The sequence below is a fragment of the Notechis scutatus genome, chromosome 1, assembly GCF_049901735.1.
Source record: "Notechis scutatus isolate UNSWTSFEM ecotype Mainland chromosome 1, rNotScu1.2, whole genome shotgun sequence".
NCBI lineage: Eukaryota > Metazoa > Chordata > Lepidosauria > Squamata > Elapidae > Notechis > Notechis scutatus.
The window spans coordinates 105,294,756-105,319,417 of record NC_142009.1 but is presented as its reverse complement, the minus strand read 5'-3'; the positions used below and the strand labels follow the sequence as shown (position 1 = coordinate 105,319,417).

General features: G+C 36.2%; 2 protein-coding genes across 8 annotated transcripts in view; one reads left to right on the top strand and one right to left on the bottom strand.

The window, feature by feature from the left end:
* ARMC2 (armadillo repeat containing 2) overlaps nt 1-7,779 on the top strand; it is a 52,103-nt gene extending 44,324 nt beyond the window's left edge. For all 4 annotated transcript variants that reach the window (XM_087942476.1, XM_087942478.1, XM_087942479.1 and 1 more), the window contains 6 exons: nt 1,423-1,732; nt 4,101-4,223; nt 5,576-5,689; nt 6,235-6,367; nt 6,527-6,687; nt 7,460-7,779. In XM_087942476.1, the coding sequence (XP_087798602.1) occupies nt 1,423-1,732; nt 4,101-4,223; nt 5,576-5,689; nt 6,235-6,367; nt 6,527-6,687; nt 7,460-7,578 (960 nt within the window). In that variant the 3' untranslated portion in view covers nt 7,579-7,779. The remainder of the gene's footprint in view (nt 1-1,422; nt 1,733-4,100; nt 4,224-5,575; nt 5,690-6,234; nt 6,368-6,526; nt 6,688-7,459) is intronic.
* The window catches only part of SESN1 (sestrin 1), a 58,140-nt gene continuing 40,975 nt past the window's right edge, over nt 7,498-24,662 (bottom strand). For all 4 annotated transcript variants that reach the window (XM_087942489.1, XM_026666643.2, XM_026666647.2 and 1 more), the window contains 7 exons: nt 21,534-21,716; nt 20,382-20,621; nt 18,359-18,506; nt 12,628-12,740; nt 11,124-11,314; nt 10,354-10,498; nt 7,498-9,509 (listed from right to left, as the gene is read on the bottom strand). In XM_087942489.1, coding sequence (XP_087798615.1) covers nt 9,423-9,509; nt 10,354-10,498; nt 11,124-11,314; nt 12,628-12,740; nt 18,359-18,506; nt 20,382-20,621; nt 21,534-21,716 — 1,107 coding nt within the window. In that variant the 3' untranslated portion in view covers nt 7,498-9,422. The remainder of the gene's footprint in view (nt 9,510-10,353; nt 10,499-11,123; nt 11,315-12,627; nt 12,741-18,358; nt 18,507-20,381; nt 20,622-21,533; nt 21,717-24,662) is intronic.

Genomic DNA, 24,662 nt, shown 5'->3' with positions numbered 1-24,662 from the left:
TTTTTTACTTGTGTCAGTTTTTAGTGTGCTAATTTATACTGAAAGAGTCAGTAAGGCATCAGTTAGAAACCAGGAGGTCATGAGTTCTAGTCCTACCTTAGACATGAAACCAGCTAGTTTACCTTGCTTGGACCAATCATGCTCTCTCAGCCCCTTGGAAGGAGGCACTTCTGGAAAACCTTGCCAAGAAATCTAATCTAAGTAGGAATCAAACTGACTCAAAAATACACACACTCCTCTTGTAATGCTAAATCCATTATTACTGTTGTTATGGATGCCTATTCCATAACAGTGGAATTTTTTTCTCCTCTTTTACTGTGAATTACTGCAGAGGAATACTGATGCACACAAGGCTGAGTATGGATTATTCCAGGGTGTATTCAACTGAGTAGTGATATTTATTCAGCTATACGGAGTCCTATTCCAATCCTGTTGTGTCTCTTCATATCTGTCCCGAGAACTGAATAATGGGACTGTGTTGACCAGCAAGTCCTAATCCTGATTCTCTTATGAGGAAAATGAAAGAGTTTTGATGTATCAGTAATAAGTTCTTATTAGTAAGTGTTGTTCGGATACAGATATAAATACAGATATAAAACTTTTGAGAGGAGAATGAAGTAAGTATTAATAATAAGCCTAGCTAATCATTCTTTAGTATTTCCTAATTCTCATTAGGTAACCAGTAATTTTTAACAGTATTAGAAAATGAGCATCTCGAAGTTCATTTTTCTGATTCATTAGTTGCTTGATGCATGTATTCTATTCTATACAGAAAGAGATCACTCAAAAATTACATTTTTATGTTAATATTAGATCTAATAGAAGGGATTATGTCTTACTTAAAGGTAAGGGTGAATCAGTTTTTACAATAAGTTTTTCTTTCCTAAGTATTTGTTTCAACGTTTGTTTGCAATGGATATTTTAAAAGCAAATTAATTCCCATCTACATTTTCAGCAGCACCATCCTCAATAATATACAATAAAGCAACTCTTTCATACACAGTTATTGAAACTGTGTTGTTTTTACACAAAGTAATGACTATATTACTGGGTTATATAAACATTGTAGTTTCTAGTTGGGTAGTATGGTGTTGAGATTTGAGTTAGATTTTTTAACTGAAATCAGTGTTATAAACGTAGAATTGTGGAAGTTATGTTTTGAAAATATTGCTAGAGAGTATGCTTCGGTAAGGAATGTCTTATGCCATTTTTATATGTAAATGTGATAAATAAAATCATGCTTGGTTGCATTATGTATTCTTTCACTTTTGTACTTCTAAGTATGAACTGTTTATTGAATATTCTGTTCAATATGAACGGAAGTGAGTTAGAATTTATTTCAAACATCGAATTATTTATTGAAATGAAAATTATTGGTTTTTGTTTGCAGCAAGTTATTTCCTTTCTTATGTTCAATTTCAGGACTTAGTTATCCGTATCATTTTCATTCTTGGCAATTTAACAGCAAAAAACAATCGAGCCCGGGAACAATTCTTTGAGGAGCAAGGAAGCATTGATACACTCATAGCACTTTTCAAAACTTACTGTGAAAATGTTCCTAATCATAAACTGTGGAAAGATGGCGAAATAAAAAATCTCAGACACCCTTCTGAAGCAGAAGACATTCTTATCAAGCTGATAAGAGTGATTGCCAATCTATCCATTCATCCAAACGTAGGCGTATGTTTGGCAACTAATCATCACATTGTGGCATTACTTATTACAGTGCTTGGTAAGAACTGCTTTTGAATATATAATCTGTACAAGACAAACCATCAATGTCAAAATCATTTGGCTGACATTAATTTATGTCAGGTGTCCCAGCACCAATGTACATTTTCTGAAAGCACTAGACGCTCTTAGAACTGTTGCCACCTCCTTCCTGAACTATAAGTAAATATTTTCATTATATTAAGGAATTTCTGGAGCAATTTTTTAAAGGTTCCTGGGTACTCATGCCCAATGGATAATCCAGATCCGGTCATATCAGTTGGAGTTAAAATCTAACATACCGTATTTGCCGGCGTATAAGACGACTGGGCGTATAAGACGAGCCCCCAACATTTCCACTCAAAATATAGTTTTTGTTATATACTCGCCGTATAAGACGACCCCCCCACTTGGAGGCATGCTTTTCAAGGCAAAAAAGTCGTCTCATACGCCGGCAAATACGGTAAGTTGTAACACTTGGGGTATTCTGGATATAATTCTTGATTGACACCCCCAACCCCTTTCCCCCAAACTTACAAAGCCACCAAAATGCTTTAGAGAGGCAGCTTCGCCTTTCTCAGGCTGGCACTCAATTCCTCTCCCTTTCTTTGTGACAGCCCCCGCGTGCGTGCCATCGGGACTCCAAGGGTGGGGGATGGACAGCTGCCAACTCACTCACTCACTCTCTCTCTCTCTCTCTCTCTGTGTGTGTGTGTGTGTGTGTGGAGGGTAATTCCGGCTATCTCTGGCCTCCGCTCGGTTTTAAAGTCGCTTGGCCGGTTCCCAAGTCGCAAGCGCGCGCTGGCCGGGAGACGCGGCGCCGGGTGGAAGCTCGGTGCAGGGGAGGCAGATCTTTCTCTCTTAAGCGGGGAGGGGAGGAGGGGACAAGAGGAGGGACGGGACGGGACAGGGGGCGGGAGGAGGGCGCTCGCCTTCTTCCACCGCCCACCGGACCCTTTTCTTCCCAAGGGGACCCTGGAAAGCAGCTCGGGAGCTGGGTGGCCCTGCCCAGCGGGGTCCCATCAGGAACTTCCTGAGGACATCCCCCCCCGCCCCAAGCACAGCCCTCCCGGTCTTTCAAAGAGGGAGGGAGAAGCGGGAGGAGCAAATTGCCGCCCCCCGCCCCGCTGCCCAGAAGGAGGGGCGCCACAGTCCACCCCCACCACCTTCTCCCCCCCCACTCCCTGGGCCATTACGCGGCTCGGGGCTGGCTGGGCGAAGCGGCCCCGCCAGAGACCCTCCCGCTCCACCCCCACCCCACCTCCAGATTGGCCTCCGCAGCGCCCGAGCCAGGCGGAGGGTGGGTGGGTGGGTGGGAGGAGGAGGAAGAGAGACTCCGGCTGGGCTTGAAGGGGCTTCGCAAGTTGCGGAGCTCCGCCCGTCGCTCTTGCACCGAGTGACAATGTATTTACCGGCGTATAAGACGACCCCCCACTTGGAGGCATGTTTTTTAGGGCAAAAAAGTCGTCTTATACGCCGGCAAATACGGTAACTTGAGGGCACCAGGTTGGGAAAGACTGGAAGTTTCAGATACAGAACTAGATTCACCATTATCTCTCTTTTATCTGTAAGCTCATTGACTATTTCAGTGTCCTGCTGTTTAATCCACATCCTGGAAAATGTGTAGGTTGTATACTGTATAAACCAGCCATGTTAAATGGTGGATTTCAATTTGCCTTGCTGCATTGCATTTGTGTAGCCCAGGGTGTCCAACCTTGGCAACTTTAAGACTTGTGGACTTCAACTCCCAGAATTCCTCAGCCAGCTTTGCTGGCTGAGGAATTCTGGGAGTTGAAGTCCACAAGTCTTAAAGTTGCCAAGGTTGGACACCCCTGGTGTAGCCCATTATAATTGGGACAGCATTCCTGTAATTCTTTGTTTTAATTCTCTGCATTTTAGAAACGATGTTATCCATCATCTACATGGTACCAATTTTATTAGCTGATCAGAAATTCGAAAAAAAGAATCGGAAGGAATTTTGTCTTCAAATTTCTTCCTTTGCTTTTTTTCAAAACTTTCCAAGGACTTGCTGGACATATCATGTATTCAGATGTCAGTGTGAAGGACTTCTGGGGAAAAAAAAATCTATGTGGCACTAACACTGACTTGGTGCCGCATAATCAATCAATCAATGAAGGATTTCAGTAAAATGAATGTGTACATCTACTTGTGTAAAACACACACAATTTCACGCTTTGAAATGGCCTCAGACAAAAAGGCTGAATTCTGCATCAGAATTTTATTGAAATGTTGCCAATTTCTTATTACAGCAGTTAATTGTTTGGCTTCATTTTATGATGTCAGTGTAACTTTTTATACTAGAATAACTGAAGTTATGATATGCTACGTAATTGGTATCATGTCCGAAGTCTTCTCTTCTAAATCACTAGAGTGCAAGTCGGTTGAGGAATGTGAGGAACTGGTTATTAATGCCATTGCAACAATCAACAATTTATCCTTTTATCAAGTGAAAAATTCCATAATCCAAGAGAAGAAATTACATATAGCAGAACGTAAGAATATTTTAAAAATTAATTCTCTCATCTTTCTATTACATGGTAATGGCCAGTGTTGCTTATAAATATTACAAGTTTGATTGAGCAAATCATAAAAAGGATCTAATTTAATGATTTTTCAGACAATTTCGTAATGATAAAGCCAGCCCAATTTGGCTTAATCTTTGACATGTTTGCCTTTATTGATTAGTTTTATAAAGAAGAACATGTTGATTTTGTAAACCGGTTGATTAGCATATTACGCCCCTTTTACTAGTTTTGTCTTGTTTTTGTTTCTAACTCATGTCAAAGGCTTGACTAGTAACGTTATTCTTTGACTATAGATAAAAAATATAACACAAGTAATAAAGCTGAACTGCATATCACTCAAAGATGTTAGAGGAGAACTCACTGAACAAAATTTTCAGACACACAATATGCTAATAGGGATTTTCTGCCTTTGTAGATACTGCTGAATTACTACGTTTTCCACTAACTAGGCTTCCCAAGCAGTAGATAGTTATATCAAAATGTATACAGTTCTGGTTTAATTGTACGTTTCAGTGAATCCCTAATTAAAACTAAACTGGCATAACCTTTGAATGGTGCAAAGTTAAACACATCTTTGTGCAAATTTAACTGCACACCTATTATTTGTGTGCAGTAGTGAACAGGTTCAATGGGTTTTTTAAAAAAAAAACCAGTAATTATTGCAGATGCAGAAAGTTTGGACACTTTTTCGGTGGATATTTTGAAATACCTCCTTTGGCAGAAAAAAAAAAGCTTTCAAACATTTCTGATAATGACCTAAGAAAACCTTTTGGAATATTTTCATGGAGAACTTTTCTAAATCAGAAATGTTTTCGATCTCCTTGGATGAACTACACATTTGAGTTCTCCCTATAGATTTTCAATAATATTCATTTATGGATACTGTGAAAGATTGCAAAAACCTTTCTTTTCTGTAAATAGGATTTATTTGAACATTGTCTTGCTGAAGTATCCAACTGTTTTAAACTTCAGTTTCATTGACTCTGGGTATTAGTTCTACACTTTGTTGATATCCTGTTTTTAGTGTTAAAATTTGACCAAGGGTAACTCAATTTATGCATAACATTGTATAAATTATATGTTAGGTGTCATGGCACTTTTAGCCTGAAGTACAGTGTGCAACAATGCTTCTCTCTACTCTGAGAGGCTAAAATAAAGATGTACTCATTGCTTAATTTGCTCTTCTGGGAGACATATTTAATTAGAATAGAATGGAATGGAATAGAATTCTTTATTAACTAAGTGTGACTGCCCTGCTTTTGGAATAAGATACTTATCCCTTAAAAATATATCAAATGCAGTGTATTTTCCACTTACAGTGCTTTTAAAGATGTTAATGACCAGTCATATGGATGGAATTCTGGAGGCTATTCGTGTCTTTGGTAATCTTTCTCAAAACCATGAAATCTGCAATTTTATTATACAACGAAAAGGTGAGCTCCTATCCCATTAGAAATAACCATGTAACATAAAGCAACACAAATAATATGTACTGTTGCCTATTAGATTTTGCTTAAAAGAAATGGCTGCTAAAACTATCTGCATAGAAAGAGTTCTATTGAAAAGAGATCGTTAAATTTAAGCAGAATTTGCAAAGGCAGGTATGTCATTTAATACAACACGGTGATTGCCTCCCAGTTAAAATACGTACTTTTTACTTTTAAAAAATTGAAAAGCCCAAAATTGAAAAACCCAATGCATCAGTTCAACTTTGTACCAGGGGACTTTATAAAAAGACATCAAGAGTAATTGTGCTGAAAATAGTCGTGCCGAATCTTCATGTTGAGATTATTGGGATACGCCTGTGAAAAATATGGCATTTTCATTCATTGCAGAGGGTTGATAATTCCTACAGAGGAGAAGTCGGTATTTCAATCCTTTAGAAGTGGCATAGCAGTATTGTAATGGTGCATCTAATACAGTTATATTTTCTTAAAAGCAAGTTTGTTCTCATTGATTTTTTTCTTCTCTGATCTAGTGTACAAGTTCATGATTGCTTTGCTTGATGCCAGGCACCAAGACGTCTGCTTTTCAGCCTGTGGAGTTCTCCTCAATCTTACTGTGGATAAAAGTAGGCGGAGTATTTTGAATGAAGGAGGAGGAATTAAAAAGTAAGTTTAAAGTAGCTGAGTCAAAAAAGATATTGCTGAAATTCACACGGGGGCGGGGTGATATATAGTATATTATTATTTCTATGTTCCTACAAGGCTGCTACAAAACTCTAGTTTTCAAGGGTTTAATAACAGCTATTCAACCTATTATTACAACAGATTAATCGATTGTTTGAGAGATTTTGGGCCCACAGATTGGCAACTGGCTGGTTTGATATGCAAAACTTTGTGGAACTACAGTGAGAATGTTACAAGTAATGAACCCTGCTTTGAAGAGGATGACTCAAATGGTCTACTAGTTCTTCTTATGACATTTCTTGGTAAGCTGTAAAATAATCTGTTTTTCTTTAATGAATGGAAATAGGACATATAGAAAGTAGTTTACATGACTTTTTTTTATGTAGCCCATTATTTTTTTACAGTCTTTCCATAGTCTTAGCAAGAAATCATTTACTAGCAATAACAATAGCACTTATATACTGCTTCGTAGTACTTTACAGCCCTCTCTAAGCGGTTTACAGAGTCAGCAAATTGCCTCCAATAATCTGGTTCCTCATTTTATTGACCTCGGAAGGATGAAAGGCCGAGTCAACCTTGAGCTGGTCAGGATCAAACTGACAGTAAGCAGTCAGTTAGCCTGGAATACCCCCATGGCTCCTGATATTACCAACCACCTGGATATTTTTTGTTTAAAAAGAAGCTGTTAATTATTTGAGAGCCAGTTTGATCTAGTGGTTAAATTGTTGGACTAGGAGCACAGAGGACCTGAGTTTTATTCCTGCATGAAAGCTAGCTGAGTAACATTTGGCTACTCACTCACTTTCAGCCTCAAGAAGGCGGTAGTGGCAGACTATCTCCAAAAATGCTGCCTAGAAAACTCCATGAAGTAATCAGGACTGAAGTCTTATTCAAAGGCAGGGGAAAAAAAAAAAATAGCCAGAACCCCTCAGGAAATTTACCTTTTTATGCACATTATTTTCTTTAGATTATTCTCTGTGTTGGTAGCAGATGCATCCAAATACATGTGTGAAAAACTCTTAAATTTAAGTTTTATTTAATGCTGATTGGTAGGTATTCTTTTGCTTGCTATAGATGAAGAACTGGCACAGACTTACAGTTTTGACAGTGACTTAAGAGAATATCACAAACTTTATTGGGAAACAGAGTTCAAACCTGTGGCACAAAAGCTTCTCCAGAGAATTCAAAATTGAAAATCATTACTTGAGTTTCTAATACTGCATTTCAAGATGGGTGTTGAATCAATCAATGCACAAAATCACTTCTGCATCTGCTTTTGCAAATCATTTGATATAAAAACATTTCAGTATGTTTCCATTAAAAACACCTTTTGTTTAATTTTTCTACATAGCATGTACATTCATTGTAGAATACCTTTTTCTTAAATTTCCAGTGGATTTAGGAAACATAAAAATAAACTAATTGCAACAACTGAATTGAGTATCTTTTTGATTTAACTTTATAATATGCTTTATATTTAAGATTTTATAAAAGATTGCAAAAAATAGTACCATGGTTATCAAGTATAGATCAAGGAATTCAGACAGCATTCATTGTTAAATAATTTTGTTAGGTTTTAATGTATAGAATAGTATTGCATTTGGTCAACAATTTCAAAATGAATTTTAGATGATTCAGACTAACATTCTCCACCCAATATTTTAAAAATATATTGAAAATCACAGTATAAATGCAGTTTTTTTTTTTAACTTTGAAACAATTGTAAATGTATTTATGTGATAAGATTATAGTCCTTGTCCATTTATTGATAAGCCAATCTGGTAAAGTGAGATAGTTATTTGATTTCACAAATGGAATTCATAGAGCAGGTAATGAAATTTGTATTTTTAGCCAAAGCCAACTTTAAAATTGCACATTTGGCTTATATGTTTTGGATCAGCATTTGCCTTGCATTTTTGAATAAAGGAAATAGCAGATGCTTCCTGTTGAACTGTCAAGAATTGCAGTTTAACTTTTGTTGTTTTTCTCTCAAACACAAATTAGAAATTACACACCAGACACAGCATTCATTTGTCTATTTTGTAATGAATGATACCAGTACTATAGTGTAAGAAGTCTGAAAAAAGAGGAAAGTGTTATTTTTTATTTAAACAAACCAGTAATACTAACAGACTTCATACAAAAAGTATCCATATATTTTACACATGCATGCACTCACACTCGTATATCAAAGTCACTGATAGGGTTTTTTTCTTGTTGTTATACTATTTTCTTGTTTAACTACATAAGCTGCTGCTTAAGGGGCAGGCTGTAGAAATGAGTGTTTTAGTAAGAAGCTATTTGAGGCCTGAATTGATATTTCAACACCTTTGATAGCTTCTAGGAATACTGAAGAAGTAAAATTATCTATCCTTGCTCTCAACTATTCAATTTTTTTTCACAAAGTTGCAGATTTTTAAGCAATTTTGATAGTCTCACACTGCCTCAGTCTGAAATAATAAGACCAACATAGACAGCAAAAGATTCTCTTAACGATCAAAACTGTTAATGTAACATCCTGTTCAGCTCTGCATTATCAGCAAGGAGCTTCTCTAACATCACATGCAATGTAGGCTCAGACGATAGCATTGCTTGCATTTCTTTATAGCTTAATAACTGGAATTGCTAGTCTCTTCATTTAACCAGCACATTCAGCAGCATCGGGATTTTTATAAAAACATTATTCACCCTTGTATCAAAAGCAAAATTGTTATCTTCCAGATTCTTATTTATTTGTGACAATACATAAAGATTTCGGTAATTAGTTGTCTGCCAGAAGTCATTGCCTCCTACGCTAACCAGAGCAGGCTGGAATCTGTTTGATTGTGTCTCTGAACAACTGTTCTACCACCAACCTCATCAGCAGTAATATCCCATTAAGGAGCTGCAATAATACTAGTAGTAGCAGTAGTAAGTAATAATAAACATTATGGCACAAATAATATCATGGCTTTTAGCCCCTGCTGGTTGAGAAGCCCCTTAATAAGCCCTGGTATGTTGCCTCTGTGGCACCTTCGATTACTACTGCCCAAAGTTTTCATGTCATGTAACGAGTAATGGCTCTCAGAGCATAAAGCAATTCAGCTTGCATCCGTGCTTCTATGAGAAGCAAATTGACGTGAACCTTAAAGAAAACAATAGGGGGAAAAAGTTGGGGTTAGTGTCTTTTGTGCATTACAGTATTTTAAGGCATGCAGAAATGCTGCTAATATTTGAACTGAAGCCAGGCAGAAATCCATGAATATACTAGTGGCTGATGATGGCAGGAATCTTATGCAACAACCCATCAAGTGCTGCTCCATACAATAGCTATATGTGCAATATTATTAGGCTATCCTGGCTTTAGGCCTGGAATGACTTAATTCTTGTTATCAGGTGAGACAAAGTAGCTCTAATAATGATCTACAGAATTTTCTTCAATGCAGTACTTTCATTAATGTGATTTCTACTAAGAGCAATAATGCAAAGACAAAAACTTTACAGGCTAGTGAAAGTTTAAAGAGATATTTAAATCAATATAAGCAAAACGAATGTCTTAATAGATGCAACTGTCAAACCAATATGATTCAATTTACTAAGTCACAACACATACACACACACACATATAATGCATATACAGCATAAAGGTAAAAGTTCCCCTCGCACATATGTGCTACTTGTTTCCGGCTCTAGGGGGCGGTGTTCATCTTCGTTACAAAGCCGAAGAGCCAGCGCTGTCCGAAGACGTCTCCGTGGTCATGTGGCCGGCATGACTAAACACCGAAGGCGCACGGAATGCTGTTACCTTCCCACCAAAGGGGTCCCTATTTTTCTACTTGCATTTTTACATGCTTTCGAACTGCTAGGTTGGCAGAAGCTGGGACAAGTAACGGGAGCTCACTCCGTTACGCATATATATACAGCATACATTATACATGCATGCATGCATGCATGTATATATACATACATTACGCAAACATACAGCATACCTTCTCAGAATGTTTGAATTGCCTCCAGAAGCTATCGTACATTCTATTTGTGGTCCTCTCAGGAGCACACACTACAGTTTTGATATAAATTTTAAAGCTGCGGTCCAACAGCTGATTAATTTCACCATAGTCGTAATCATCATATCTATAATCAGGAGAATAAATATGTTCAGGTTTTCCATCAAACACATTATTGCCAGTTATAATAATTACTGTGCTATTGCTTGCTATTTCACAGCTGTATATTTTCTGGTAGATCTTAAGCTGGTTTTGCTAGAATCCCAATTGTAGTAGTACCCTCAGTATTTTTGTCCATTCCCAATATGTTGGAAATAGTACACATCCCCCCTTTTTTGGTGCTTTGCCCTGTTTCCCATCTTCTACTCAATGTAATCCTGTCCAGGTACTGCAGCTGTCTTGCCTTTTTGGATCTGGCAAGTTGCAGCTTTCTTAGTATCTTCCAGACACGGATTTGGGAGAAACACAAGACCTTTGTTCTAGAATTATTTTTAGTTTTAGCTTTTTTTAGCTGGTTAGCTTTGTCAGTATACAAGGTTCTTACCTCAAGCACAATTGTTATCAAGAATTTGCCTTTAAAAGCATTTAAAAAGAAGTTACAAATGCAATTATTTTTTTAACCAGTTCATTGATTGTATGCTCATAAGCTTTTGATGTAGGTTCTTAATATAAATTTCCATAATATGTGTTCAAGCAATATGGGGAACAAAATTTCCAAAACTAATAGATAACTAAAGCTGAGATGGACCAACCTTATTCCAAACATACAGTGAATGTAATTCCAGATTGCACGCCTAAGCATTGACGTATCCACATCTTTATGCATAGCCATTGTGTTGTAAGTCAAGTTGTAGGCAATTTGAAACTTCTCATCTATCAGTTGTCCTACATCTGGATAGAGACGATTTACCAGCGAATATCCGTGGTCTTCCCATGAATAGTCCTTAAAAGCAAAACAGGTACATGGAAGCAAGTTCTCAAGAACTTTGACATAATAGAAAAAAATATATATTTTTCACTGCATTTTTAAAATCCAAAATAATGAGATAACTACTATGTATTCCAACAGCATGGATACTCTTGTCCTCCACTGGTTTCAACTACAGGGAGTCCTCCGCTTAGGAGCCACAATTGGGACAAGAATTTCCATTCCTAAGCAAGGTGTTTTTCAAGTGAATTTGTGCCTCATTTTATGAACTTTTTTTGACACGTTATATCAAAATGTATACAGTTCTGGTTTAATTGTACATTTCAGTGAATTCCTAATTAAAACTAAACTGGCATAACTTAAAGTGCTTGAATGGTGCAAGTAGCAGTTCAGCACACTCTTTGTGCTTTGAAATTCTTAACTAGCTGACCGTGGCTCCGCAGAACCCCAGGATGTACAACGTCTAGGAAGCCCTTGCAAGTACCGAATGATCCCTGACAAGGATGCTTGACAGTTGCCAAGGTATGAGGGGCAGTCCCTTTTTTTCAGGCTGCTGTAACTTTGAAAGGTCACTAAGCAGTTCTAGTGTATCCAGATAACATTGTTTACCCTAACTGGTTTGGGTAAAAATAATAAATATGGTATCATGGTTTGTTAAAGTGTGTGTAACTTTAACAGCAAGAATGTAATTAAGGGTGTGGTTGTAAAAGCACTATATAAGAAGCGAGGCAATTGCAGCTCGCTCTCTCTGGCTTACTGATCCCTAATTACTGGATGGATTGATGACTGCGTTCTTGCTGAAACGGGAGTGAAACAGGAGTGTTGATTTTTCTCAACGGAGAGAAGATAAAGATTGTAAGTGAACTGACATTGGCTATTCAACACGGACTTTGCAAATAGAGTATCCCGACAAGACTTGACTGAAATTGATATATGACTAATGGACCGTTTATTTTTGACTATGCTATAATTCTCAAATGGAATAAACTATATTTTTGATAGCACAAGCGTATCTGTATTTTTACTGCGTGTTAACTAGAAAACTTATCTCACACATTTACCTGTCTTCCTATCTGACTTCGCTGCACGTTCTGTTTAGTTTGTTTTCCTTAACACCGTTGGGGAAATCCAGGCTTAACATATAATCCCCTATATATTGCCTGAGAATGATTAGTAAATGTTCAAAGCTGCAGGGCACCAAATTGCCTATGCTTGTTTTAAAGTTATAAAAAAAATACAACGTGTAATTTATATATCTAATATTCTGTTTATACACCTAATATTCTAGAGGACACTTTAGATTTCGATGCTGATAATATATGACTTACCTGCACACGGAAAGTAGGTACCTGCATCCCATGTCTTGAGAAATCTTTATAACCATAGCTAGTATCCTCAAAGTGACGAGATACATCTCTTGTTGGTGCTATTTCTTCATCTTCTGTTAAATATGTAACAAATACAGTAAATGTCTATGGAGATTCTCAGTCATCCAAATCATGGTTGTCCCAAAGGTGATTTTTTTTTTCTAAGAGGCAACTGGACTTTCTGGTACCAGAAAGTCCAGTTGCTTCTTGGAAAAAAAAAATCACCATTGGGACAACAAACATGGTAGTTTAAAAAAAAACAGCTTAAAGCACATTGCCAAATTATAATAAATAACTTCTGTAATTAATCCAGGAAAAGCATTTTGCAGATAAAATATAGCTTCTTCAAAAATGCAGTACTGAAATTCTCCCTGTATAATCTTTGCTTTTAATAAGGATCAATACATGTTGATTATATGTGTTATGAAACGGAGAGCTGCAACTTATTTGAATGTCAGTTATATGGTAGCAAATGAAAAATGGACAAGCTTATTTTCTTCTGTAATTATTTCGAAATATGAGAAAACCCTTGAGAATGAACTCCTGCTTAATTACTGTGAAAGGGGTCAATAATGTACACAGGACTAGGAATTAGCATCAAAGATCCTTGCTTATGACCTTAAGCGCCTCTCCATAAGCAGGTTGACAGGATAGATAAAATTAATACCCAGTCTACACACATATTAGAAAAGTTCACAGCTTGACTTCCAGTTTGAGTCTCTTCGATGACGGACCGAAATCCACGATCGTGCGTGGTTTCGATCCGTGCTCGCCGCCAGAGTGCCCCGAGCCAGCTGGTTTCAGGGCTAAGCCACCCCGTAGAGGTGGTGAAGAGGGGGGAGACTGCCAGCAGGGTCTAGGAGAGCCGCATCTCCTCCCCAGCTGGCCATTACTCCCTTTTCCGAAGGCGGTTGCAGCGGTGGTCAGAAATGGCCACCTCAAAGAAGAACTCGGCCGGAAAGAATGTGCAGGAGGAAGATAAAAAGAGAAAGTTTTGGTTGACTGGGTTAAACTGAAAAAGCAACAATGTAAGGTACTCTGGAATTTAAACTATAAAAAATAACATTGTTCCCAAAGAAGATTTTGAAGCAGCGAAGAAGAGAGAGAAGGGAAAGGATTTGGGTTTTTTTTCTTCCCTTCCTTAAACTGACAGCTAAGAGACTTAAGCAAGAAATTGGGGGGGGAAATCCACTTTGACATTAATAGGCATTTAAGCTGAAAATAAAATGTCAAAGGGATAAGAAAGATTTCTGGAAACTTAAAAGTTTTTAAAAGCAGGAAAGGAGAAAAAAAGAATAAAAGGGCAGGATCTGGAAAAATGGAGGAGACTGCCTGGAATTAAGGAATGGAACTGGAACTAAAAGGAATTTACAGTGAAACTCTAACAAGATTCCTAAAAGATACATTCTAACTGAAACTTGGCAACAAAATAATAGAGCCCCAGGAAGAGAAGGTGGAAAAAAGAAGCAAGAGGAAACAACCTTGGATTATTTGGATTACTTGGTGATTTTTGGCTTTTGTATTTAAATGACTAAAGTTAATCGGGTGGTTGTTTAAAAGTGTTTAAATGGCATCACTCTTGGAAGAACTGAAAATGGAACTTAAAAAACAGAAAGAAGATGCACAAGAAGGGAGAGGTTCTTTTGGCTTCATATTTCAATTTTTAGAAATGGAGATCTGAAACTATGAGAAACAACAAGAAACACTTGCAGAACAAGAAGAATGGCACAAAGAAGAAGCCATCTTTAATGATCAAGTAATTTTATGTGGAGGAATAAAAGGAAAGGGGGAGAGAGTAAAAGGTTTAAGACTAGAAAAAACAATCAAGAAAAAGAAGAATAGTTTGAAAGATAAGTATAATATTAGAAAGCAACGAAGAGGGGGTTACAGAAGAGAGAATCAGAAGTAGAGAGACAAGGGGGTAAAAAGGGGAAGAAGAAGAAGAAGAGGGGGAAACAGGAAAGGAAAAGAAGTTATAAAAGACAGAAACAAGATATAGAGGAACAGGGAAAAGATGTAAGGATTGAAACCACAAGCTTGTTTAGAGATAATGGGTGAAAATCTAATTGTAAAAGGGACTCTGCAAAGGTACATAAGATAGTATTGTTATATTACAAATAGAAATAATTTTAGAAAATATGACTACAATGATGCATAAAATATTCACTGTATGGAATGTGTGGAATGTTTGTTAATAAATAAATGAATTAAAGTGAATGAGAGAATTAAAGTAGGAAAGGATGGGAACATCTTAATTATTAATAATATGGGGAAAAACAGAATTATAGAAAGTTGATAAGTGTTCACAAAGAAGTATGATATTCAATTGAAAATAAATGTTAAAGATGTTAAGATTTTATTGAATATTAATGACAGAAATGAATTGGAATGGAATGGGTGCTTTATTTACATATATGTAATCTTTTTTTAAGTATATAGTGTGTATTTTAAGAATGTACCAAGCAGAATTCAATTGGAAGTTATATATTGAATGCTACAATCTTAAAGGTATAAATTGAAGCTTAAATAAGAGTTGAATGGATAAAATTAAAAGCTATAAAAGTGTCATAACTACAGGAGAAAATTTGTTTAATGAGAAAAGATAATATGAAATGTATTGTTATATTATAAATAGAAATAATTTTAGAAAATATGATTAAAATGATAGATAAAATACTTATTGTAAAATGAAATAAAGTGAATGAGAGAATTAAATTAGGAAAGGATGAGAACATTTTAATTATTATTAATGGTTTATAAAATACAACTTAAGAGAAACATGGGGGAAAAAAAGAATTAATTATGGAAAGTTTATAAGTGTTTCCAAGGAAGTATGATATTCAATTGAAAAAGAAATGTGAAAGATGTTAAGATTTTAATGAATATATATTTTTTTTAAAGAATATAGTGTATATTCTAAGACTGTACCAAGAAGAATTCGATTGGCAGTTATGTATTATATTGAATGTTATAATTTTAAAGGTATACATTGAAGCTTAAAAATCAGAGTTGAATGGATAAAATTAAAAGGTATAAAGGTGTCATACTCCAATTAGTAACTACAGAGGAAAATTTGTTTAATGAGAAAAAGATAATATGAAATTGAAACAAGACAGACAAAAGTATAAATATAATGATTTAAATTGAGATGAGATAATTAAAATAAAGTTGAGAAAATTAAAAGAAGGGGAAAATTGTAGAAAATGTAAAACAGTAATAAGATATGGAACAGAACACAAGAATGAGCATGGAATTGAGTTTGTGTCTGTATGAAGAAGTGATAACCCGGGACCATGCTATTTTCGAAAAAAAATGTTTTATTTGTATATTATTATTATTATTATTATTATTATAATAATAATAATAATAATAATAATAATAATAATAATAATAATAATAATAATAATAATAATAATAATAATTTTGTGAAAACCCAAATAAAATTTTCTTTAAAAAAAAAAAAAGTTCACAGCTTTAGTGGCAATGAACCAACTACACAAGCTTAGCTGTATGGTAATTGCTACCACTGCAATTTTGGGGCTACAAGTTCACTACTGTAAATACATCTGAATATAAAAGACTTAGTTATTCTCTCAGGCTGGTTGCGAGTATCCTTTCTCATGTTGTTTCTGAGAGCCGGCAGGCAGTGAGAATGAGCCAACTGAATAGAAGCCTTGACTTGGACATGCCAAAATATACATACTGTTTGCAATACACCCTCTCCTATCTATATACTATTTTTCTTCTTAGGCAATTATGTATTTTTACATACACATGGGGCACCTGTTGCTAGGAAGATATTTGCACAGCTTCATTTGGTACACCCATTGCATCTTTCCTAGATTTGAGGGGCCTGCCAGACCTCACTCATTCTCTAGTCCTCTCGTGGCTTGACTGCTATAATGCATTCTAGGTGGGCTGCTCTTGAAAATGCCCTGGAAGCTTCAACTGATCCAGAAGGTAGTTGTGTGAGAAGTGCTGGGCATGCATAGATATGCATAGATATGCTCATGTAACCCGTCCACTTCATGAGTTGTACCGGTTGCCAATTTGCTTCTGGGTGTAATTCAAATGCTGGTTGATGCCTATAAAGATCTACATGTAATAGGTCCTGATTGACTGATCAGTCAAGTATTTTGATTTGATCTGACATTTTTATCCACCTATCCAGTCTTTCCCAAGGCGTTAAAAGATATCATCGCAGGATGTAATTTGTTCCAAGTAAAGCTGCCTTTTACAATTGACTAATGGCAATTTTGTCAATGTGATGGTTTTCAAGTGGCGCCCCAGATATTTTGGGATCTATCACTATCGGTACTACTTTTGCTTTCTTTTACCATAGTCATTCTACTTCTATTTGAAGGTCTTTTGTATTTTGTTATTTTCTCCAGTTGTTTCTTTCCTATTCTTACCCTCTTGATTTACTGTAACATCCACTTTCCAGATTTTTGTGTTCTTCTTACTGACAATTGTTAAGTCACTGTGGTTATTATACCTCCACACATAGAATTGTCATTTTGTAAATGATGTAAGAGCAGATTTCTGGTTTTCAATGTAACATTTTCAATACTTCCTAGTGCTATTGAAAACTTATTATGATATGGAACACAAAATCATTTTTATTATTTGATAAGAGATATTTTAAGCCCATACAGAGTCTTCGGTTTAAAATGAAATAACTGAAGTGCCAAACTTGCTGGCCTGTTCCATTGAGCTAATGAATTCACATTTATTTATTTATTTTAAAAATCTGTTTTGTCCTATTAGTGCAGCTTTCCATGTTTTAAACCTCTTAAATTTTAACAGATTAATTTTAAGGATGATTGATATAAAATGACTGTCTGTTAAACTGGCAAGCGCTAGTGTGACAATTTGCATCATCTGCTTGATACCATTACACTAATTATGCCACTTGTGTTAATTTTTCATTTGCATAATGGTGCTGTTTCACAAATGACAAATTATATTATTTACTTTGTGTGTGTAGTATTATGCAAATGATATCAATTTGTGCAGAAAATTGGTCTGATCGTTATAAAATCTTTTTCATCAAGATAAATCAAGATTTCACTGTATTTACTAAATCTAGTGTTCTTTTAAGTTCCCTGAATTGTGAGTCACACAGCCAACAGATACATTAGTTGGAAATTTTGTGGCTGGAAACCTAATACTTTTGGAAGGCAGCAGTTTTGCGCCATCTGACTTAGGGTGTACGAGTTTCCCATTTGTGACAACCTGAATTATATTTTTTAGCAAATCAGAAGACTCCATTTAGTTAAGATGTTATATTTTTCACGTTGATGAACTGATGGACAATCTCTGATAACTGGCACTTTTTTTCTGGATTATTTTTCATCTTGCTTAAAAAAATCTGACAGGTCTATGCTGAACTGTGAAATATTTAACAACTTTTTGAAGGACAGTTGGATTCTTGATTTCTTAAAGGAAGCAATGCCAGGCCTATATTATACTGAATATATTGAATATATTTTAGAGTGTGCTGGGTTGAATGTAGGTTTGGATGATGATGATGATAATTCTGATTCATTTTTATCCCTGGTTTTAGAAGAGAGCAGTTATCGTTGCTCTGATAAACTATTTTTGTTACAGAATAATGAGGAAGTATAAATATTGGAACTGATAAATATACATGCGAAATTAAAAAATAAAGAAATATTAAATATGTTCTGACCTGAGCAACCCACCAGCATACTTTCTCTCTTCTCCTTCTCGAATCGGGTGGCCTTTTCCTCTTGACTAGCTTCAACATCGTCTCTGCATTCCTGTATTTGCTTCATTTTTTCCATAAGTGCTTCTACTTCACAGGAGGGCTCGGGAGTCTTTAATAGCAACAATTTTAAAATTTGCAATGTAACCACTGATACGCTATTATGATAAGGACCAGATTTTCTATTTTATACCTAATATAGTACTTGAAACTTTTTTAGAATGCCTATGTATAGAATTAAGAAAGCAAATATAATTTTTCTAATGCTTAAATTAAAGGAACATTTTTCTTTTGCATTGTAAATATGTGGGAATTGTTTTACCACTTGAAGGAATTTTTAAATGTTCCAAAATGAGAATATGTAAAGTTGATGCATAAATGTACATACGGGCAGGAATTGTTAGCAATGGTTTATTAGTGTGGCTAAATATCCTATAATTGTGATTGCTATAATATGGCTAATTCTTTATTTTGAACTTGTTAGAACAAATTTTAAAAGGGCTGAGGCCTTGCATTATTATTAATAAAGTCTCAACTGAGCGGCAAATCATGTTTCTAACTGATATACTTCATAGTCCTAATACTTCTTACAATGAAGAACTGAGTGACTATTTCTGTTTGTTTTAATGAAACCAACATAATGCAAACTGTGAGAAGACTGTCCACTTCTTAAGATTATATGATTATCTTCAATCATACAATTTGAAAAATAAAAACAATCTTATAACCATTCTTTGTCTTGCAGATATATCAGATAATTCCAGGTGCTAATTTAGAAAGGTCAGAATACTTCTTAGAAGAAAAAACATTTACTAAACATTGATGTTTCTTCTAGCTCTAGAGGAATCCAAGTCTGTGTATCCCAAGCCAATTTGGGTTTCCTGGCATGCAATTATATCTAACATTGCATTTGCTGTAGGAAATACAGTTAACATGTATTAACTGATATACAGTATTAGTAACAGTATGAAAGGTGCAGCTGAAATAAAATGTTATGTTCTAAATTACGTTCAAATTAGATTGCCTTCAGCCTAATATGGCAGCCTCTTCCCACACCTCTGACTTCCAAAAATTTTATCTGAATTTCTTTCGGTATCCCAGGGTCCATGTGTTCAAACACCATGGTTTAAAAATCATACAGAAGTTTCTTCCAATGGTTAAGTAATAGATATACTCCATTTCAGTGTGCCCCTTTATGGCATCCATCTTGCATTTCTACAGAGATTTACTTGATAGTTTAAAGTAAAATATACCTGGGGTGCCCACACTGCAGCCCTGGTCAAAAGGGCCCAGCAGAGATCATACTACCTGAGACTTCTCAGAAAACAACAACTGAATGAAAAACTGCTGTTGACCTTCTACCGCTGCACCATAGAGAGCATTTTAACATACTGCGCCTCTGTATGTTTGCCAATTGCACAGTGGCAGATAGGAAAGCACTCCAGAGGGTTAATGTCATTGCCCAGAATATCATTGGTTGCCCTCTCCCCTCTTTGGAAGAGCTTTATAGCTCCCGCTGCCTTAAGAAAGTTCAAAACATTCTCAAAGATCCCTCTCATCCTGGGCACCCTTTTTTTGAACTATTACCATCTGGCAGATGGTACAGAATAATAAAAACAAGGACAAATAGGCTGAAAAACAGCTTCTATCCCAGGGCAGTAGCTCTTTTGAATTCTGCTGTATGGTGCAGTGTTGGTGTGGTGTTGGGGGTTTCCGGTTCAATGTGTGAAGGGTGAAGGATGTAGTTGTGTTTATTTTCATGGTCATGGTCATGATGTGCACTGAAGATGGTGTTTGATTTTGTTGTACGAAGTGTAATGACAATAAAGTAAACTAAACTATTCATTTTCTCCACTTAAAAAAAAGGAGAAGGGGGGGTGGGGTTGAAGGGAAGGAGGGAAAGTTGTACAACTTTGCAAATATACACAACAAGCAGGTGCCTTCTAAAAAGGCCAACACACTCAACCTTTCAGAACATAATACTCACTGTAATATCTGTATCAGGGGTATGCATCTTATATTCATCATGATTGCCATTTGTTATATCACAAATGCAATAACCATCAACAGAGAGCAGCCTGAAAGTATGGCCGCCATCATAGTGGATCTCTGGATTGATTCCACAGCCAAAAGTGAATGAAGCAAGGGAGTGATAGTGTGTGAGGAGTACTACAGCATGGACCAATTCTGCCAATGACCAGCTGTGTTCTTCAGTTTTTAGAAGTTGCTTTAAAAAAAAAAAAAAGCAGAGAGAAAGAATGTAATCATTACATCAAATTCTGTTAGGCCCCAACAACTAACAGCGACGTGTGGAGTTACTTCTGAGAAGTTTCTTCATTGTTGTTCACCTACAGGCAGACTCTTGCTAGTTTAAAGCAACTATCTGCATAACTATAGAGTAAATGTGTTCTGTGAACTATTAGCAAACTTTTCAAGCTCCCCTGCTTTTTTGCCCTCTGTGAAGCAGTCCTTTCCTTCTGGGACTCCAGACTATATTCCACAGCAAACTTATAATCATCACATTACAAGTAATATCACAAATATAAATGCACAGTGGATCAAAAATATTACAGCAAGAGACTAACATTAAGCATGCTCTATTCTGAAGGGTCCTTTTAAAATGCAGAAAACCATGTTAAACACTTGATAGCTCTTTTTTCATTTGGCAGCTATGAGAATTACACTGTTTATTGTTCGTTCTATAGATCTGGGACAGTAATGTAATTTAGAAATAAAAGCAGGCAGTGGTGAAGAATGACTAAGCACAAAGTCTATGCAGGAAATGGAGTTTGAAACAATATATTTTAAATATTTTAAAAGTCAAACAATTTAGTCATTAGTGCTATAGGACTCAAACATTTTGAAGAAAAAATATAATCAAAACAGATACAATTTTGCACTTCTGGGGAGAATGGATGATCTTTTCTTGTTTCATTTTGAGCTGGTAAAAACAAAAAGAGAACCTTTTTTTAAAAAAAAAAAATACTGCAACAAATGATGGGGGGAAAACCCTGCTGAGTTCATTAAAGTGTTTTGGAGACAGATTGTGCAATAACTTAAATTGAATTATGGACCAACAAATAATGGCAGCCATTTCAAAAATATATATGATCGTTATAGATTCAAGAAACACCCTTACTTCAATATGTTCCTTTGTAACGAGCCAGGGTCTGTGTGCCAATATTTTATTCAAATCACCCAACTTCTGCAACTTTTGAGGTGCATTTTCTAGACCATTCAGCCATTTAGGATCTCCTCCAACTTGTAGAAAATAATTGACATGAAGGTTTACCAAGTAAGAGCACTGATGTCTTGCTGCAGCCTAGAGAACAATGTGCAAACAGGAATTATGGAACAGAGATGTAATTACAAAGAACATGGCTTAAGTAAAATAAAATAATGCATATAATAATAATGTACTGGAAAAAAAATCATGAAAAAATCATGCATTCTTTTAATTTATTTCTTTTCATTTTTTTTAATACGCCTTATATGCAAAATCAAAATTGAAAAGAAACACGGTGAAATGGATTAAATTCGAAAGCAACTTGCAGAGGCAAATCCTATTATTTTCAGGAATGAGTTAGATTTAGGATGAATTGCAACTCCCTCATCTCTCATTAATGATCCCACTGATGAGGATTGATGGGGAATAGAGTTCAGTTTCATCTGGCAGGCTGTATGTTGATCAGCCCTGATTTAAGGATTGTATTGCTAGAAAGAAATTTCATTGACTGAAATGATATCCCAATTTTCCTCTAAAAAGCATTTGCACATGGTGGCTTACAAAACAGAATCACTGTTAGAATGATTTTTCAACAAGCTGAAAATAGCAAGAACAAAACCACAAAGAAGTGCAACCAACACCTAAGTGAGTCAAATACATTGCTTAATCTTTTGGGGCAGTGACTATTCTGCATTTATTGCCTAGGCAATCCTAAGCAATGAAATGTTACTGTTGATCTTCAAGTGATCTCTGTTAACAGTTTTACAGAAATGTCAACAAACAAGATAAAAATCACCTCCATTGTGGGATCCAGGCCAAAGGGTTAGATATGAGTTAAAGTATATTATCAAAATTAAATCAGATCAATAAAATATTCTATCTCAGCAAGCTTCTCGCAACATGGTAACCCAGAAGATACCATGTTTGATATCCAAAAATCCGAATAAACTACATATTAATGCATTTAATAAAAAAGTTATATATTTATAGCATTTAAATCAAAAGTTACCTTCTTAGCTATGTTAAGTAGGATAGAGTAGAACTAACCATATACAACACTTAGTAGTTTGCTACTTTTACATGCAGAATGTAACAAGCATGCATGTGAACAACCTCAATGAGCCAAGAATCGTGTTCATATTCTCAGGATGCGAAAATGGTAGGGAACCTTTAATCCCTGTACTAACAACTGCAAAAGATGCATATCTTAATATGGGCTGTTAAGTCAGAAGGAATTAAAATTACATATAGACTGGGTGAAACCAGGCTCAATAGCAGTAACTGTGAGAGGGATCTTGGAGTCTTAGTGGACAACCAGCTAAATATGAGCCAGCAGTGTGCAGCAGCAGACAAAAAAGCTAATGCAATCCTAAGTTGTATTAACAGAGGGATACAATCAAGATCAAGGGAAGTACTAATACCACTCTATAAAGCCTTAGTAAGACCACACCTACAGTACTGCATCCAGTTTTGGTCACCACATTATAAAAAAGATGTTGAGACTCTAGAAAAAGTGCAGAGAAGAGCAACCAGGATGATTAGGGGACTGGAGGCTAAGGCATATGAAAAACGGTTGCAGGAACTGGGCATGGCTAGTCTAGGGAAGAGAAGGACCAGGGGAGACATGATAACAGTCTTCCAATATTTGAGGGGCTGCCATAGAGAGGAAGGGATCAAGCTATTTTCTAAAGCGCCTGTAGGCCAGACAAGGAATAATGGATGGAAACTGAACAAGGAGAGATTTAACCTGGAAATAAGGAGAAACTTTCTGACAGAGATCAGTCAACCAATGGAACAGCTTGCCCTCAGAAGTTGTGGGAGCGCCATCACTTGAGACTTTCAAGAAGAGATTGGACTGCCATTTGTCAGAAATGGTGTATGGTCTCCCGCTTGGGCAGCGGGGGGTTGGATTAGATGACCTACAAAGTCCCTTCCAACTCTGATTATCTGTTATCTGACTTTATACAAAAAAAAATGTCTTGCAAACTGGTCATAGAAATGGAAGACTATGTATGAATGCAATAATGCAAAAAAATTGTTATTTCCTATTATCCCTACCATACAATTGAGACTCACTGGAGAAGAGCCTAATGCTGGGAAAGATTGAGGGCAACAGAAGAAGAAGGGGATGACAGAGAATGAGGTGACTGAATGGAGTCACTGAAGCAGTAGGCGTGCGCTTAAATGGACTCGGGGGATGGTAGAGGACAGGAAGGTCTGGAGGAACGTTGTCCATTGGGTCACGATGAGTTGGACATGACTTTGCAACTAACAACAACAATAGAGACATTATTACTGAGATATAATAGTTCTATTTTGGTTTGAATTCATTCAAAACTGCACTCTATCACTTTAATTGTTTTATATACCCATTTCACTATTAAAAAGTTTTCAGGCAGAAAATTTTCTTAGCTTTATGGTGTTAGAGGAAAGGTGAACAAACCATTAACCAAAGTTACAACCCAAGCTCCTATAAGAGGAGCTGTGTAAGAACATTATTCAGATATGCATACACTGTAGCAAGCCCATACATCAGAACAAGAAAACAGAACGCCTATGCAACATCTTCCAACAAAATGAATATCAATGTACCTTTATCTAAAAGTTCCTGACTACTCAACCAACTGGACTAGAGCATAACCAACACAAGCTATGAAAAGGATAACACTATTACAGCAAAAAAATTCAGAAACAATCAGCAGGACTATTTGAACGACACGGCATTACCATAGCACACAAACTAAATTAAATTAAAGCCCTCCAAAACCTCTTAAGTAAATCAAAACAATGAAGAAGAAAAAACATGAAGGAAAAAATGGAAGTCATCTATTACATTGGTCACCAACCAGTGGCCGGGGACCACGAATAATTTTTGGTGGTCTGCGGAAAAATGTCACCCCCAAAGCATCCCCCAAAGCAATTAATCCAGGCTGCACAGGAACACAAGGCTTGCGTCGTTTGCATTGTGAACAACACGAGGTAATGAGGGAAAGGGCGGAGGGGGGGAACTTGCCCCACTCATCCCACGGGGCTCGCCTGGCC